Source organism: Aspergillus udagawae (genome assembly GCF_001078395.1).
Source record: "Aspergillus udagawae IFM 46973 DNA, scaffold_2, whole genome shotgun sequence".
NCBI lineage: Eukaryota > Fungi > Ascomycota > Eurotiomycetes > Eurotiales > Aspergillaceae > Aspergillus > Aspergillus udagawae.
In genome coordinates, this window is record NW_025091265.1 from 1 (window position 1) to 19193 (window position 19193).

The window sequence follows — 19193 nt, forward strand, 5'->3', positions numbered from 1 at the left end:
CCTTATCCTACCTATCTTACTGCCTGCCTCACTGCCTGCCTTACTGCCTGCCTCCCTCCCTGCCATGCTACCTCCCTGGCATGGGATCTCTCTTGCTGCCTCTCTCACTGCCATGCTACCTGCCTTGCTGCCTACTATTCTACCTACCTGCCATTCTACCTGCTATTCAGCCTGCCTCTCTCCCTGCCATGCTGCCTATCATGCTACCTGCCTGGCATGGGACCTCCCTCACTGCCTCTCTCACTACCATGCTACCTGCCTTGCTGCCTGCCTTATGGTTAACCTTACTATCTACCCTACCATCTACCTACAGCCTATATTGCTCCCTCCTCCCTGCTGTGGTTAATATTAAATATATTCCCTAATATCTCATTATATATATATATGCTTGTGTACAAACCATGGATTTAGCTAATATACTATATAAACTAACTGTATAATATATATCTCTGCGCATTATGGTATCTGAAAATATATATTCATTTACTAATATATTAATGCTGATTAACCTTAATCTCCTAATATAACCACTATAACCAACAAAATGATGTAAATAACTGGCTATGCCCCTTATGGTTAGGATGCGCCTGCCCAAAAAACTGGACCACCTGGGCCTTATCCTGCCCATTAACCCCCATTCCCTGTAACTAGCGCTGCTATACAGGCTTGATCTGGCCCTGCCATGGCCTGAATAACATCATGGCCACCATGGGGATTAAAAACCCGCAGTATTTGCATGCATAGTCTGGCTCCCACCCATGGTATATAGATTGGGGCATGCCGCATGAATAACATGCGCTGTATGGGGCATATTAGACCTGCTGCCATACACAGATCATCCATGCCTGTGCTGCCTGGCTATGGGGCTGATGACATGCATATAACTTATAGCCACCATCACCCCCCTGCATGGCGCATATATAACATTAGTCCTGCCACTGCATGCATTCAGCCTGGGCCATCTCCTCATCTAAACCCTGCTGGGTCCGATGCTGCTGCTGCTGGATATCCATAGTGGCCCATTACTGGGCCTAGGCCTGCTGGGCATGCCATACTGCCATGGGAATGGATGGCTGGCTGCAAAATGAATTATTGGATGGGGTGGGACTAGTGGCCTCCCTAGTGGCCTCACATGGTACCTAGCTCTGGCTGACCTGGGGTGCCTCCCTTACTACCATGCTGCCTGCCTTGCATGGGGCCTCTGCAGCTGCCTCGCTCCCTGCCATATTACCTGCCTGGCATGGGGCCTCTCTAACTACCTCTCTGACTGCCCCTCTCCCTGCTTGACGGCCTGCCTGGCACGGGACCTCTCTGGCTGCCCCTCTCCCTGCCTGATGGCCTGCCTGGCATGGGTCCTCGCTCCCTGCCATGTTGCCTGCCTGGCATGGGGCCTCTCTGACTACCTCTCTGACTGCCCCTCTCCCTGCTTGACGGCCTGCCTAGCATGGGACCTCTCTGGCTGCCCCTCTCCCTGCCTGACGGCCTGCCTGGCATGGGACCTCCCTCACTGCCATGCTATCTGCCCGGCACGGGACCTCTGGGGCTGCCTTACCTGGCACTAGGCTACTACTAACCCTAGCTGGATCCACCTCCTGCCCCTCCCAGTCAGGATTGCACCCATTACATGCCTGCTCCCTGGCATCCACATCCTGGCAATACCACTGCTAATACCCATCTGCCACTCTATCTAAATACTAATCTAACACTACCTAGCAGCACCTAACCCCTTCCACCACCCCTATATACTTAGCTACCTACTCCTGGTCCTCAGGGGCCACCCCCTCCATTCATGGTGCTGGGGTGTCCTACCCTGCTGGCTGGATAATGATTGTCTCACTATGCTGTCTGTCCTACCCAGCCCAGCTACTCTCCTGGGCGTAATCTAATAACATCCAGGGGGTCCTGATATGGATGATGCTGTAGATATTAGGGATGTCCACCCCTATACCTAATGTGCTGGTGGTAGTAATCACAGGGCTAGCCCCCATGAACCATGCTAACACCCTAGCCTTGTCTAACTACTCACTATAATATGCCTTGCACCTAAGCACCTGCGCCATGGCCATCACCTGCCTGATGATATTTATATATATAATCACCTTCCCCCCAGCGGCCCGTTGGATGCGGTCCTGAATAAATGCCACCACAGCCTTACTCTTAATCTAGTTATATAGGCCCTGGCCTACCCTAGTTATGTCTAGCCACCACACCCAGTATACCACATTTAGCTAGCTGGTCTAGGCCTAGTATATGGTCACAGCAGCCTAGTCATACTTTATCCACTAATATAATTTAGCCTCCATGCACGGGGGCAATGTGGTAGTTAGCTATACTATCTAGGTGTGGGCCTGGACTAACCAGCCTAGCTAGGCCATCTGGGGCTAGAAATTATGCTAGGAATTTAATACTACATGGCATTTATTAATTATGATCTAGTCTAACTGCTGGGTCCATCATAGCTAGTTTAAAAACATCTGGAAATCAGGGCTCACTGTGGATTTAGGCATTACTAATATAATGGATGCAGTATTAGGGGGCTGCTAGCTCTCTTATAGTATATATGATATGCTGAGCTTTTAGTATTACCTTATTATATCAGCCTGTAGTGGAATGAGTAGAACTATAATAATGATGGTGCCCCTAATATAGGCACTATAAATAGCATACTCTTCCCCCTATTAGTAGGCATTACTACCACCACAGGACTCTCCCCCTGCTGGATAGCCTATATTACTGGGTCCTGCACCCCCTAGAACTATATATCAGGCCATCTAGTTATATGCTGCGTGGCTGCCTCTAGATCTATAGTAGCTAGCTAGTGGTGGCATTCTATACGGCTGACCTCAGCCTCATCCTCCCATGGGGCCTGTTTGTGCTTGCCTAACATGGATAGGGGGGCCCTAAACCCTAAAAACTGGTGCTAATTAGTGCTAGATAACTAGAATATCTCCTACTAGTGGGCTATGCTGCTAGCCTATTCCTGCATAATACAGTCATATACCATGCTAGTGATATGTGATAAATAGGTAGTCTGTAAATTAGTAATATAGCCCATCTACTACTTAATATTTATACCCTCCTTAGTATTAGTATCTATGATAGCTAGGGCCGGCTCAGCCTCCTGGATATTATGGGGAAACATAGTGGATGGCTGTAAAAATTAGCAGCTAATGCTAATGGCGATGTCCTGGTATGCAGTAATATAGATGGCGGTGCCTAGCTGGGTGTGGGTTTCCTATTTCAATGCCTCCTGGAACCGCTCAGACGACCATTCCTGGCTAGTACTAGGGTTAGGGCCCCATAACCATGCCTGCATGGCCTGGTTCCCCTACGCGGCCCAGCTTCCCTGTGTGGCCTGGCTCCCCTGTATAGCCTAGCCCCCCTGTGCGGTCTGCGCGGCCTGCCATGCAGCTAACTGGTTGATAAATAGCATTACTAGCTAGATATACTATACTATCAACTCCCCTACCTCCCGCGGCATATATTAATAGATAATCTTCATATTATTACTAGCATGGAACCCCTTATGATATGCTATCATAAATATCACTATGCCATCCTTAATATATATATTCCACTATTAACTATTCGCGGTATTATAATGCTAAATACTTAATAACTCTAGGGCCTAGGCCGGCTGCTCTATAGTGATATGCACTATAATGGCTAATTTCTCCTTAAACTAGGCTATACACTGCTAGTACTGCTAGATAGTACTAGGGTGGAATTAGCCCCCCTACATAAAATGCTGCTGCATAGCCAGCTTAGCCTGCAGCTGGTTGATCATTTAGTAGGTCCTACCTACTAGCTATTAGGTCCGTGCATCCTGCACAAAGTTCCACCCAGCCTAGCTCTGGCTAGGATTATTATATAATACTATCTATAGAATGGGGGGTATCTGCACATGATCCTATATATATAAATGGCCTAGTATCTCCCTAGCTGTGGTCACTAATCCATGAATGAACCCCTAAAAATCCCCTATAGTAAATACTATCTACTAGTATAATAGTTAGTCCTCCCCCATCCATGTCACATAGTCAGGGGCTGTATAATTATAATAAACCTTTAATCTATATGTGCACCAGTCTAGTAATATTTCTATGGGGCCATGGGTCCTACAGATTATAAACTAGTATATTATCTATATCACCTACTCCTGGGATGGCTAGTAGCTTGGGTGAATATTAATCATAGGTAATAGATCATCACTATGGATAGATGATAGGGGCAATAACAGGGCCCCTAGGGTGGATAGGGGGTCATCACTGCCATATCCCTTATTAATCTCCCTAAGTTGATTATCTGCGCTGGCCAGTACCTATTCAGTGCTCTGGTCCTTTCGCGCCTAGGTCTAAATAATCTACTATGGATTAGGGTCTATCTATAATGCCTTCTGCACCACTATGAATCAGGCCACCTTAATCACATAGGATAATATTAGGGGGTAGCTCTTAGGGTCCTACCAGCTGGTTTACCCCTACCCTAACACAGCCATGGCGCATACTAATGCACTCTCATATTTATAGCTATGATGGCACTGATTAAGTAGCTTAATATAAAATTCTAAGCATGCCTTTTTAATAGCAGTCATAGCCTATCCCTCTAGGTCCTCTAGGTCCCCAGGAACTGCAGCCTGGCTAGCTAGCTGCCATAGCTGCCACCATTTCTTGTGCTGCTGGGCGGTCATCCTATATTTTAGGCTGGTCCAGTCATGCAGGGCCTGCATGCACATAATAAATACTAATATCTGCTACCATAGATGGACATACTTCTGGATGGCAGCCTCATCTATGTATGCTAATAATAGCCAGTACAGGGTCTACCTCTTTTTAGACCAGACAGCCTTAACCCAGATGGCCTGGCCGCATTGCTGGACTATCCACTGGCTCTTGCAGGCAACCTGCTCTATGGTGGCCTAGATAACCTGCATATACTACTTATGGCATCCTAGGGATCTTCCTTGGGGGTCTCCACGCAGTCATATAAGTTTTTCTTACTAATGCCCTGCAGGTAATCAGCCCACCTAGTTATCTATAGTCATGGGTTGGCATTGGTGAGCTTACTAGCCTGGACAGTCTGCTAGGCTTTTACCTAGGCCTAGGCCTGCTCCCATACCTGCAGCACCTTATCTACTGCTGCCTGGGCATGATGGGTGGGGGTAGGGCTGGGTTGCTCACTAGGTCACTCAGGAAATTAAATCTAAATATAATAGGACCCTAGCCCACTAGGAAACATCTGCTGCTACTAAATACATTAAAATAATTAGTGGAGCTCTGTGGTGCTCTAGATTTAATCTTTATATCTAACCTAATCATGCTATCTCTGCTAGGTCCATTAATACTTAGTCTACTAGTGTTATTGCATGGTTTTTATGTAGCTAACCATATACTAGTACTAGGGGTAATCCCACTGGTATAATAAGCTATTAGCTTCACATAGTAAAATGGGCAGTAGATTATTTAATATAAGTGGGATAGAGATAGTATTAAAATCCTACTTAATATCCTCCCACCCCTGAATGATATTAGCAATCATGATGGCATCAGCCTGCTTTATCTAATACTTAGACTATAAGTGCCATGTAACCTCTTAGGGTTAGACCCTATACTAGTATTATTAATAAATAATGATTTTTAAGGTGCTAACTCTTTTAAATATCTAATGCTCTATATTATTAGAATTATCCAGGTAGGTAATTAAATAAACTAGATCAGCTAAATAGGAATAGGTTAGCTTATTTATCCAAGCCCTCTGACTGGAGTGGATGGTTTTAGACCTATTATATTCTATAGTATAATATCTCTACAATCCCCTAATAAATTAATTATAGACCATCCTAAACTTCTTTATTATGTAATACCCTTTCTACATGGAATTTTCATCTCTAGAGTAAATAAGTTATATAGTTAATGCCCCTAAATAATATATCTTATTTTCAGCTGAATTAAGCTTAATGTGCTAATTGCAGTGGGGGTGACCATATTTAAATCTAGTAAGCATTGGACCCACCCACCACCAGCCAATCAGCAACAATACCCTAAATCCAGTGAGCCCTCAAAGCTCCGCCCCTTGTGGGATAGGGAAACTAAAACTAGTGTGATTCCCTAGGCTAGGGGACCAAACCTAAACCACTATAAGTTTAGTAAGGGTTAGATTTAATTTTAGTAGTTTAGTTATATAACTCTAACTTTATCTTATTTAACTCATGCAACTTCATGGTCTAATAGTTCATGGTCTAATAGTTTATAGTCTAATAGTTCATAATCTAATAGTTCATGATCTAATAGTTCATGGTCTAATAGTTCATAGTCTAATAATTCATGGTCTAATAATTCATAGTAGAATATATGGCTTATATAACTCCCTGGCAGCTGCAGAGGGAATATAGTAAATATAGTATATATAAAAATATATAGTTTATCTCTTATCACCACTACTAAATATATATCTCTGTACCATGACTTCATTAATCCTAAAAGCAACTAGCTGTGTGCAGCTATTAGAGGAACTTAAGTACTTACTATCTATAGTATATTAGTTAATAGAGTTAGTCACCCTTAGTTAAAATTTGATAAAGTTTAATAATTAGGAGAATTATCTAGAGGTAGTATTATACTTAGCTACTTTTCTTCTAGATTAGAAGGAGCTTAAGATAATTATAATTAAAATATTAAATAACTTATTTATTATAGAATAGGATACTAGTAACTATAATTACTAGTTATGGGTCCTGCATAAGCTATTACTAAGAGCTTTTACTTAGGGTTAGTAATATAAAGTCTACCTAGCCTACTCTAAAATCTATATAGATCTAAACATCTTCCTCTATTATAATATTAGCTACTATATTAAAGACTAGATCCTTTCTCTAGAGCTATGGTGCCAGCTAAATCTATACTAGTTACGCTATTAGGATGATTAGTATGCTAGCTAGGGAGGCCTACTAGGAACATATTATTAGCCTCTAGACTTATAGGAGGTAGTTAATCAGGACTATAAATATACTTAGGTAGAGCATAGAATTATTATCTAGGTAGAAAATACTAGACTTAATAAGATAAGGACTATACTAGCTATATAGTAGAGGGCTCTATAGGTAAGAGAGAATTATTAGGTAGTAACTACCCTTATCCCTCTAAGGGACCCTAACCTAATACTATAGCAACTTAAGTTATTATAATATATACCACCCTTCTTATAGTCTATATCATAATGGCAGGTGGTTCTCTATAAGGAATATAGAAGCTGCTTTATCTAGGATAAGCTTAACTATTACTTAATCTACCACTATGGAGTAACTGACAGTGTATTATATAATATTAGCTTTCTACAGCTAATCTAAGAGCTAGCTAAGTTATAGAGTGATATTATCCACCTATACTTATACTAGAGGATCCCTGTAATCCCATACCTATAGATAATGAAAGGGTACCACTGTGCTAATTAATTCTACTAGTATTAGATAGTTATTAATAGTAGCTAAGTGTTACATAACTAGGCCACTAACTATATAAACCTAATCAGAGAGGGCTCTTAAATATTTTACTAGACTTTTTTAAGCTACCTAATAAAGGTTTAGTATTTTCCAGTATATCTACTAGATAACTTTACCTTTCCACTAGATGAGGACACTACTGATGATAAAGATAATAATATAGAAGAGAGTAAGGTGTAGGGCTTCTATCTAATTATTATAGGTAGTTACTAGTTACTAAATCACTATACCTAGTAGAGGGGATATTCCACTATAGGGTACTTAAATATAGTTAAGAATAGATTTATAGATTAAAAATAATAAAATAAAGCTTCTCTAAAAGTTTAATTTAATTTAACTAGAGTTTAGGAGAGTATAATAAGGTTTAGAATCATAGGCTAATAATTTATAGTAAGGGGCTGATAATTATTATATAAGAATTATCAGCCTATCCCTACTAATAATATCCTGGTTTTTCCACCGCGATATAAAATTAATAAAAATAGATAAAAATAAAAGGGAAGTAGTTTCTAAACTATTAAAGGCTATACTATCTAGAGAGAGAAAAATAATATCAGATATTACAGGGGTGGGCATTGATAACTACCATGGTTTTCCCTTATAGCAGCATTAATCACTTTAAGATATCATATAGAATGCCCTGATATATTAAGATCTATTATATCTACTCTAGCCACAGGTGAGTTCCTTTATAGGTGCTTTACCCACTATACAGGACACTATTTTACTATTACTAGACTTTATAAAACTATGCCTCTTATTATTAGAGATTATATATAAATATAGCAGTAGTAGCATAATATTATTCTTCCAGAGGACTATTTATAGTATCTCTATTAAAGCTACTTGGGTTGCTATTAATAATCTAGTATGATTAGGTCACAGTTAACTGGGTCCAGGACTGTATAGAAACTGGCTAGTAGAGTAGATCTAGATCTAGCTATGTAGAAGGTCTATCTAGTGTATAAGACCCCCTGAGGTGCCAGCCCATGAGATCTAGACTAGTACTTATATAGGGGTATTATACATACTAAAATCTAGTATGGACCCAAAGGGTAGGATAAGATGGTGATCTATTTAGCCATGGTTTAGCTAAGCTACCACTTTTAAAATATTAATTAGAAAGGTATTAATCTAGACTATTTTATTAGCTCTTAGGGATGTGGTGTTTCTTCTAGAAATAACTACTTATCTATATACCTTTAGTAGAGATTGCATACTAGCATAGGGTGTAAATTATAATATATTCACCCTAGTCTAAGTATAGGGGAAGGGAAGGCCACTCCTATATAAATACTAGATAGGCTGGAGAAGACGGCATTATAAGAGAAAGGTTTAAAATATATTAACTAAATATCTTAATGGCCAGGGAAAGCAGAATACTAAGATTAAAAGTATTTTAGTATCTCCTTACTAGTGTTATAACCATCTCTATATATTGCATCTAAAGACACACTTTGCTTTTTCTTATAATATCTAATCATTATTTAATAATTAGACTAGCATGCTAATTTCTGCTAGCGCATGCTATGGTCTTTTAGCTAGTTAAGTACTCTGTAAGTTCTATATCTGAAGACTGGGTCTGTTATATATATTGAAATAGAAAAAGGGTGAGAGAGCACTCTCTCCATGTGTAGGTAGGAATAGTTAGAATGGTGGGACAGGTGGCTGTTGCCCACCGGATTTTTTACTATGGGCGCACGGATGAAAAGCGTGGAATGGGACCCAGTCCAAGGCAACCTTAGACAGTAGGTTCACCATCCATCGTGCGGCATATTCTCCGCGTAATTGAATGGAGCCTTGCTGGTTCTGAATTGCTCATACCCGCCTTCGTGAAGCGGTCCGATGAAGTGGGACTCACCATAGTCGTTCCACGAAATGATTTTGATGAATTCTGGGTGGACAGACAAGACCTCTTGCTAGCGATCATGCCAAAGGTGGTCCCCGCGCCAAAGCCAATTCTTGCCGTAGCCGGGCAAATTGGTATAGAACCATGGAGATACCGGCGTCATATAGGCCAGACCCTCGGATTTGTTAAGGAGTTTTAGATAGGATACACCACCTGGCTCTATCTCGGGCTTTCGGGAGCGTTGCCCCCGGACTCCCTTGGCACGGAACGTGGTGGCTGGGCTTTTTGGAGCCTAGAGTTTGCAATTACAGCGGAGAAAAGATGGAAAGGTTCCATGTCTTGAAACTCCCTTCATCTCTGCCAAAGTACCCACTTCGTTTGTCCCGTCATCTTGTGATCATCGTGGAAGCCCAATCCCACCGCTCCATCAGGAAGGCGTTTGTTCCTCATTTGATGTGACTGTGACACCTTGAGGATACCACCGGGGTCTTTCACACTGTCAGCTGCGAAATTCCTCCAATCAACGGCATCCATGCTTACCAGATGGACTGCTATGCTGTGTAAGAGCTGGCCTAGTCTCTTGGTTGGCTTGCCTTCCTTAAACAGTTTGCCCCATATCTTCTCCAACGTTGTCATCTCTGTCACGGTTGTTTCCGTCGACGGTGCTTTTGGGCGTGCTTCCATTTTCTGGCCTTGGTTGCTTGCCTAGCTATACCGTGACCCCCTTCTCTCGACAGAGGAGGTACGGGGGAAGGTTAGCAGATCACATGGGATGGGAACTGTCACTTAGCATACGACTTACCCCTTGGTGCGCGCATGTAGAGGGAGGAGTTCGGGTCCGTATACTGGCACTTTATGCTGCATCATTGGAAGGACATGATAAGATTGTACAGATGCTACTGCAACACGTAGCTGATGCTAACGCCCAGGGTGGAGTGCATGGCAATGCGTTGCAGGCTGCGTTATCCGGAGGACATTACAATATTGTACAAATGCTTTAAGTAGCAAATCTACCTGTAGAGCGGACACCTTGTGATTTTCCTAAAATATTAAAGATCTCTTGATATACAGAATATATGTCTTACAATCCCCTTCATTTTTGCTTACCCTTGCGTGTACTTGCCGCACGGCTTTCTGTTTCTGTTGCCTGACTAATTCTGAGCTCCGGATGGCAACAATATTTGTTGCTCCAATAGTACACTGTGGAAACCTGCCAGATATCCAGCTTTGTATAGACCTTGGCATGAGATATGATATCCACAACCTAATCGATCAAACGCGATGGGTAATAGGCCTGTTCTCGTGCTGAGGTTGGGCTTGCAAAAATCTCTCCAAAAGGGGAGTTCTCAAGCCTTTCTCTCCGTAAAGATTGATGATGTAAACGCCCCCTGGTTGTACGATAGAAACCTTCTGTAAGTTGTCAATGATGTATTCTCTTTCCGCCTCAAGATCCTCTGCATTGACTTTGTACAACAGAGCCTATATGCAATGTTGTTTAGCTGCTCAATTTCTCCCCTGCAGGGTGGAAAGGCATCCAATTCCCTCTTCAAGAAAATATCTGCCAAGTCACGGTGAGATCGAAGCAGAACTCACTTGACCTCAGCTAGTTTGTGTGAGGGTGGGCAGATTAGATACAAAGGATGAAGACGATCAATCCTTGTTTGAGTCCTATCACTAGAAGGATAAAGGTGGAGAGGGTTGGAGCGGTAAAGGTATTAATGGGAGAATATGATGAAGCCCCATCAGCCATAGCCCTGAGCCCTTTCCCCTGTGGTCGTATGTGCTAGATTTATAGCAAGTGCAGCATATATTGATCGATGTTCAAAGGCTGGCTAAGTGGCTCACCAGACGTCCAGCACATGCAGGGTTCTCCCAGTGTCGGGATAGCTCCAACCGAAGTGCGGGGGCCCAGCATATCACTGCGAGTTTCTGGCCCCGTTTGCCGATTGCCAAGAGAGAATATATTAATTCGGTGCAGATCTCCTGGATTCGATTCGGTATCACAGGGTGCTCGGCCTTTGCTCAATCCATTGAACAGCGGATTACTGCGATGAGATCTCTCCCAGCCTATCTCAGGGATGCCTACCAGTGGTGGATTAACGACACCCTCGCCTTACGCAGTTGCCGTTGCTGGGATCGGTAATTGACATCGGAATGTCCATTGTGGCAGGATGGCTGCGGAGTATCTGATCCATGCGAAGGTATAAATGGGTTACCAGTCGAGGACGATACACAGACTAAGGCTCTAATTGGTATCTGACGATATATCTACAATGAGAGAGTCTATTCTTTCAGCCCTCATGTTCTTCTCTCTCCTGCTCATCGTCCAAGCAAGAGATGATGGCCGTATGAAATACAACTTCAACCCTGGGTGGAAAGTACTCGTGGGCAATCCTGCGTCTGCACAGTCGCCGTCCTTCATCGACAACGATTGGAAGGACGTAACGCTCCCCCACGCCTGGAATGAAGATGATGCTTTCCGCGTGGACATTGCCAACCTGTCCACCGGAATTGCCTGGTACCGCAAGCACTTTGACCTGCCAGCCACGAGCCGGGATAAGAAAGTCTTTCTCGAGTTCGAAGGCATCCGCCACGCCGGGGAGTTTTACCTTAATGGCAAGTGGATCGGTCGCAGCGAGAACGGGGTCATGGCCTTTGGCTTTGATGTCAGCGATGTCACGCTCTACAATCAGACCAACGTCCTCGCGGCTCAAATCGACAATAGCTGGACGTACCGGGAGAAGGCCACCAATACGCCATACCAGTGGAACGACAGGAATTTCTATGCCAACTACGGAGGGATCAACAAGAATGTTTTCCTGCATGTTACGGATCGGCTCTACCAGACTCTACCGTTGTACTCCAATCTGCAGACCACCGGGGTTTACATCTATGCCACCGACCTGGATATACCCCGCAAGAGCGCTACCATCAACATAGAATCGCAAGTTCGCAATGAGTATCCACAAGCCAGGACATTCCAGTACCAAGTCGAAATCCACGATACCGTGCAGGGTAAGAAACTCAAGACCGTCACCGGCGGCCGGTACACCCTACAAGCGAATGAGACCTGGACCATCCGCACCGCAACACACCTCTCCGACCTAAACTTCTGGAGCTGGGGATACGGTTACCTCTACGACGTCCGGACCTCGCTACTCCTCAACAACCACGCCATCGACACCGTCACAACCCGCACCGGCTTCCGCAAGACCGAGTTCACCCACGGCGCGTTCAAGCTCAACGACCGCACCCTCCACCTAAAAGGCTACGCCCAACGCACAACAAACGAATGGCCCGCCCTCGGCTGCGCCGCCCCAGCCTGGCTCTCCGATTTCTCGAACAGCCTCGTTCTCGCCAGTAACGCCGCCCTCATTCGCTGGATGCACGTCACCCCATGGAAACAAGACGTCGAGTCCCTCGACCGCCTTGGCCTGCTCCAGGCCCTGCCGGCGGGCGACTCCGAAGGCGACGCAACAGGCCGGCGCTGGGCGCAGCGCACGGAGCTCATGCGCGACGCAATCATCTACAACCGGAATAACCCCAGCGTCATCTTCTACGAAGCCGGCAACCACGGGATCTCGGAGGCGCACATGAGCGAGATGAAGGCTCTGCGGGATACGTACGATCCGCATGGGGGTCGCGCGGCGGGATCGCGCGAGATGCTGAATAGCTCCGTGGCGGAGTACGGGGGCGAAATGCTGTATATAAATAAGGGGGCGCGCATCCCCCTCTGGCAGATGGAGTATAGTCGTGACGAGGGGTTGAGGAAGTACTGGGATGACTGGTCGCCGCCGTACCATGTGGACGGGGCGGGGCCGCCGTACAAGGGGGAGGATGCGAGCGAGTACAACCGCAACCAGGACTCGCATGCGGTGGAGAATGTGCGGAGATGGTTTGATTATTTCGAACAGCGGCCTGGGACGGGGACGAGGGTTAATGCCGGAGGGGTGAATATTATATTTTCTGACTCGAATACACACCATCGAGGAGCGGAGAGTTACCGACGGTCTGGCGAGGTGGACGCTGTCCGGCTGCCGAAGGATGGGTGGTACGCGCACAAGGTGATGTGGGATAGCTGGGTTGATGTCGAGCGTTTGGCAGGGCATATCATCGGGCATTGGAACTACAACGACAGTACGGTCAAGGATGTTTATGTTGTGTCCACGGCAGAAGAGGTGGAGCTGTTTCTGAATGGCAAGTCTGTGGGCAAGGGCGAGCAGAGCAGCCGATTCCTCTTCACTTTCGCTAATGTAACTTGGCAGTCTGGCACGATCAGGGCCGTAGGAAAGTTGGACGCTCGTGAATCCGTGCTGGACACGAAGACGACTGCTGGTGAGCCCGCCAGTATCCGACTGACGCCTCATACCGGGCCATCTGGATTTGTGGCTGATGGTGCGGATATTGCCTTTGTGGATGTCGAGGTAGTCGATGCAAAGGGCGAAAGGAACCCCATTGCTCTGAGCATCCTTGACTTTGCTCTTTCTGGTGAGGCTTCCTGGCGTGGCGGAATCGCTCAGTGTGCCGACAACTGCATCCTGTCAACTACCCTCCCAGTCGAAAACGGAATCAACCGGGTCATGCTGCGGTCTACCACAAGAGCCGGCAAAGTGGCTCTGACTGCTACATCCGACGGGCTCAAACCAGCAACTATCACCCTCAACACCAAACCATTTGCCAGTAAGGGCGGGCTGAGCACCGTCATTCCTGGGTCAGATCTTCCTTTTGTTCTCTCTCGCGGTCCGACACCGTCGGGTGAATCATACACCATCTCTCGCAAAGCTGTGGAGGTTCCGAAGGTCACTGCTGGATGTGACACGGAGAACATGATTGCTTCCTACGACGATGATGAGGAAACAGAGTGGTCCTGTGACGGGGAAAAAAACAGCACCTGGATCAAGTACTCTTGGGACAGTCCAGTCAATGTGTCGCAGATGGTTATGAAGCTCCACAGCTTCCGAACGACAAAGTATCCAGTTCATATCAGCGTGGACGACAACATAGTTTATGAAGGGAGCACACCAACTTCTCTGGGTTATGTGACGTTGGATCTCAATGCTGCTGTTGGCCAGAGTGTGACGGTGGCTTCAGAGGACGGCGATCTGGGAATTATCGAGGCGGAGATCTACGCACCGGCATAACTCATCCATCACTAATAAACTAGTCGTCACTGCTATTGCTTGAATCCACAAACACTGCCCGTCACTGTCAGACACCTTTCGCGTAGACGTAGGCAACGCCAACACATTCTTCAACGACACCACCGCATGACCCAGAACATAGACCCCCAAGCTCAAAAACTTCAACCACGCCAGCCCGATAAGATAAACCAACAGCCGCCACGGGATCATCCTGTACATCTCCGTCGGATCGGACCGGCCATGACCTTGAGGTGGTTGACCGTAACAGAGACGGCGGCTGTGCTTCCATCAGTGTCTGCAGCCTCATGCACATCCCTAAACGCATCTGCATCACACTGCCGAAGAGCGTCATGAATGCCGACAGCGCCCCCCTGGATGAGTAGCTCATATAGCCAGATGCTGCACAGCGAGGTATGATGAGTGCATCCCGTCGAGGACCGGAGTCAGCGGACGCAATTACCTGAGCGACGGTGACATATTGAGAACTTTTAGACGGTTCCAGGCGGCGAGGAGACGGCACATGAGGAAGGTAACAGAGCAGTGTAAGTAAGCATCTCGAGGAAAGTGCTGTTGATGTTGAGGGCGACAAGGGCGGTAAAACTGAGTGCAATGAGAATCTAGGAGACAGGGAACTCAATGGCTAGATCTTTCTAGAGGCCGGCACTGATCTGAGCGAACACTTATCAACGTCATCAGTGAAAGCCTTCTGGTCAAGAAGATTGATTATGTTCGTCTTGAGCTATAATTTCCTGGCTGCAACCCTGCAGTCCTTGCGTGTCCCAAACATAACATAAGCCTGAGCTCAGGACTGGCGGAGAGGGACAGCAACAGGTCTATATATGTGTTGCGCCGCGGTTCCCAGGCGTGAGACTGCACTGATCTTGTCGCGAATAGAGATTCGGAAAACGCTTAACGAATGAATGAACTTCTGTAAAGAATCAAGCTGTTTGGAAATGAACCAGATTCTCATCTGTAGGCTTAGAACTGTCCGGCTCGCTCTTAGGAGTGCACGGAACGCTCCTCGAAAGTGGGCTCACTCTTTAACGCCCTGGGAAAAATTAGATGGTTTACCGGACTGCTGGTTATGGCCATATTTCCAATAATGCCATTCAGCGTTCCTCTGATGATTTCTTCCGGGAGAATGAGACGGGGTTGGTGAAAAGAGGTTGGAGGGCATAGAAACTCTCCGCGGAATCAGGACTCCTCAGGAATGGGGTTGTGAACTGTCCCCGGTCCTGGAATTCTCACATGATTTGATTGAATAGCGTCTGGGACACGCGGTGCTCTTCTCGCAGGCCAAAGACTTTCTGGATGGAGCCTTGGAGGGCGACATGACACCGTTGCTTTGTGGTCAGGTAGGCGCGATTCAGAGTAATGGGGTTATGGCTCAGGCCACCCCTAAAAGTTTGCCAGGTCTTTCAGAGCTTCGGGTCGAGCGCCAGGTTTAGTGGTGCCTGTAGCCTAGACTATCCGTCTACCTCCATGGCCATGGAGTAGCGCTAGTGCAATACTAGATCTAAGTAGAACTTCTATAATGATCTCTACTAGTAGCCCTGTTATTATTATTCCTATTATTACTAGGCTATTGCCCACCACTATTTTCCCCACAGAAACTATAAGTTAGGTTAGTAACTGGCTCCCAGAGCCCACTGCAACCCAGGTAGATAGTGGTAATCCTATTCCTGTCATTCCCTGCTAGACCTGGTTCATATGGTCATGCCCCCCTAATATTAGTGGTATCATCTTGCCTAGGTTTAAGAATCTAAGCATCTACCCTAGGTATATCACTCTCCCTAGTATAAGCTAATACCTTCCTTCTCTTAGCTGCCGCCATACTAAACTTTTTATACAGGGGAGGCCCGCCACCCATTAAATCTAACCCACCCCTAGGACTCACACTGAAAATCCCCTAGCCCTAAATTATATAAGTTAGCTAACAATATCCCTAAGTAATATATAGTCTTTATCTCTCCTCCACCTCCACTCTACTATATTATTACTAATACTTTTATTTAATCTTCCCTCTAGCATTAGCCCTAATCACAAGCCCACATACCCAGACAAGCCAGACCTAGAGGAGGACAGCTATAAGATAGTAATAGCTAGTGTGTACACCATGACCCTCTTATATAGTATTATAGCCAAGCAGGCTGCTGAAGGGGCTGCCCTAATACAGGTACCTTAGATCCCCTTTAAAGAGTTCTAGAAGCTCACTAAGCAGGCTATCACTATAATAACATCCACCATCTCCTTCTGCACCTAGGTGACCAGTTATAGCGCAAGTGACATCACCACAATAACTATAATTATAACCACTGCCACACCTATTCCTCATGTGGTTATCCCTCGCGACCTAAGAAGTATTAATAGCATCAGGACCACCCTATAGTAGTAGCTTAGGGGCTCTGCCTTAGATCTTTTTAAGTCCAGAATGGACTAGCTAGGCACCATGTTCTTCTTTGTCCCGGCCTTCACCAATAACCAGACCGCCACCATTTAGGGCCACACGCAGGTCGCAGATGCCTATATCCCCAGGGGCCGCTTGATGCTCAGCTATTAGAGCATGGCCCGTGACCTAACCTTGGGGGGAGGACCACCTGCTGGGGATGATGATTGGTTTATGGACACCCTGAACAGCACTAAAAGTGAATTACAAGAGTAGTCCATTCTTGCTAAGCACAGTGAGATTATGCAGTTAAATTTACCTAATATCATGGCCTCACTTTCCTAGCCTCCTGCGACAGGTCCTATCCCAAACCAGGGAGATTATAAGTATGCTAATTTTTCTTTTTTTATCTCTTACTATGTTCCTCTCCTCTTATGTGATAGTGTGTGTGTGTGTGACTATGACTAAATACAGATTGCAATAGGTTTAACTCATCAGCGGGTGAGGGCACTTATGAATACCATATTAACTATGGCGCCCAGCCTTCGCACCTAAAATTTAGTAATGTATTATTCCTCCTCCTACTGCTTCCAGGGCCATACCCTATAAGCAGCTAGATAGAAAATAATAAAAAGCAGTATAGAACCAAGTATCTCTCTAAGGTGGTGGGGAAGATGGTTAGCATCACGCATAAGGCCACCGTGGTGGCGACTGTGTGGGACTTTAAAAAGACCATTTATGAGCACTGGCTTGACAGGCTCGCCAAGGTGCATGCTGACATATCCACCAGGGCAAGGGGGGCTAAGAGCATCATTAACTTCTCCATCTTATTCCCCCAAGGCCAGCTGTCGGCGGCATTTGTGGACAAGCTGGGTAAGTCTCTTTTTAACCATCCCTAAGTAGGACACCATACTCTTTAACTAACCATTCTTGCCTCTTGCCTAGCCTTGCTGATTCAAGAAATCATCAAACTCAGCACTATATTTATCATAGGCTCCAGAAACAACAAAGGCTCGCCCAGCGGCTTTCCAGTGCTTTTCAGAAACCCCAACGACCGCAACTATATCCCAGAGCTCATCATCATTAGGTTGGTTATTAGATCAGGCTGGTTGGGCCCACTCCAATGCGCTTTGAGCTACCAGCTACGCGCCTGGTTTCTTCCTGCGGTTGGCCACCTCTGGCCCGACTAACTCAAGGGACCCTGGGTACCAAACCGCCAGTGGGACATCGTACGCCTCCGCAACGGTCGCCAGTCTGGCAGCGTATTTCAGCGGCCTTGATTCCACCTTGACCACCGCCGCCATGGTGAAGGAGAGGATTGTGGATCTTGCATACCACCGGCAGCCGCACCCCAATTACCCCGATGTGCCCTACGATAAGTATGCCGACAATGTGGTCTGGAAGGGTCAGAAGGGGGCCGATCCAATGTCCGCGACTGCAGCGGCGGTTCCAAAGCAAAGCGGCAGAGCAGCTGCGGGTCCTGCCCCGTCGCGTTCCCGTCCCAGCCGTCGCCCCTGACCTTCCGCACCGGCCCGCCTCAGCCAACTTGCGCCGGCGCTGGCTGTGGCAGCAGCTGCGCGGGTTTCTTCTGCCCTGGCACCCCACTGAAGCAGAATCCGGACTTCCTGGACCCGCGCAACCAGGACAGCGTGCAGAACCCGGACAGCCCCTACTACAAGGACTGGGACGGCACCATCACTCGCACCACCACCACTACCCCTACCAAAACCATCCCCACCACCACTCCAACGCCTCCCAAAACCTCGAGCGTCCCAATCGGAGGCCCCTGCCGTCTTACTGACGAATGCGAGGATAACTGCCCCAAGCCCGGGGCCGTTCACTGCGAGTCCGGAGCGTGCACTTGCTGGCCCCCCCCTCCCAAAACCACCCCACCTTATGCGGCGATGTGCGATAACGTCCCGATGTGCTTGGAAGCTTATGACTGTGGGCCTGGGGCCTTCATGGTGTGTGAGCCAACGGACTATTCCAACGGGAATGGGCTCTGTCAATGTATAAAGGGAATCCCAGTTGAGATAGGCAACGCCGTATGGCACGGCGCGGAGTGCGGTGTGCATGAAATGTACCTGATCGTACCGAGTAGTTAGGGTGAGGAGGGCAGCGGTCGAGAAAGCAACATTGGCCAATGGACAGAGAAGTTTCGACTTGGATTTTCAACCATATACACATTATATATTGACTTGTAACCTGACTCGCGATCCAGCAATCCTTTGGTGGCTCGATTGGCTCGCCACCTTTCTCATGGGTTTGTTACTCTTCAAGATCTCTCACAGCTAAAGACTGGGGCTTTAAAATAGTCAG

The 19193-nt window shown here is 46.4% G+C and overlaps 3 protein-coding genes across 3 annotated transcripts; 2 read left to right on the plus strand and 1 right to left on the minus strand.

Moving 5' to 3' along the window:
- Positions 1–9417: 9417 nt before the first annotated feature.
- On the minus strand, positions 9418–10031 carry Aud_002317 (uncharacterized protein; the record flags this gene model as incomplete). The annotated part of the gene is made up of 2 exons (XM_043287289.1): positions 9418–9639; positions 9717–10031. 2 exons carry the CDS (start codon positions 10029–10031, stop codon positions 9418–9420), a joined length of 537 nt encoding a protein of 178 aa, XP_043143224.1.
- Positions 10032–11620: 1589 nt separating this feature from the next.
- Positions 11621–14488, plus strand: Aud_002318 (putative cell-associated beta-galactosidase; the record flags this gene model as incomplete). Its single annotated transcript, XM_043287290.1, has 1 exon — positions 11621–14488. One exon carries the CDS (start codon positions 11621–11623, stop codon positions 14486–14488), a length of 2868 nt encoding a protein of 955 aa, XP_043143225.1.
- A 3060-nt stretch (positions 14489–17548) lies between these two features.
- On the plus strand, positions 17549–18979 carry Aud_002319 (uncharacterized protein; the record flags this gene model as incomplete). Its single annotated transcript, XM_043287291.1, is given in 4 exon segments — positions 17549–17747; positions 17820–17961; positions 18017–18301; positions 18316–18979. 4 exon segments carry the CDS (start codon positions 17549–17551, stop codon positions 18977–18979), a joined length of 1290 nt encoding a protein of 429 aa, XP_043143226.1.
- Positions 18980–19193: the final 214 nt, after the last annotated feature.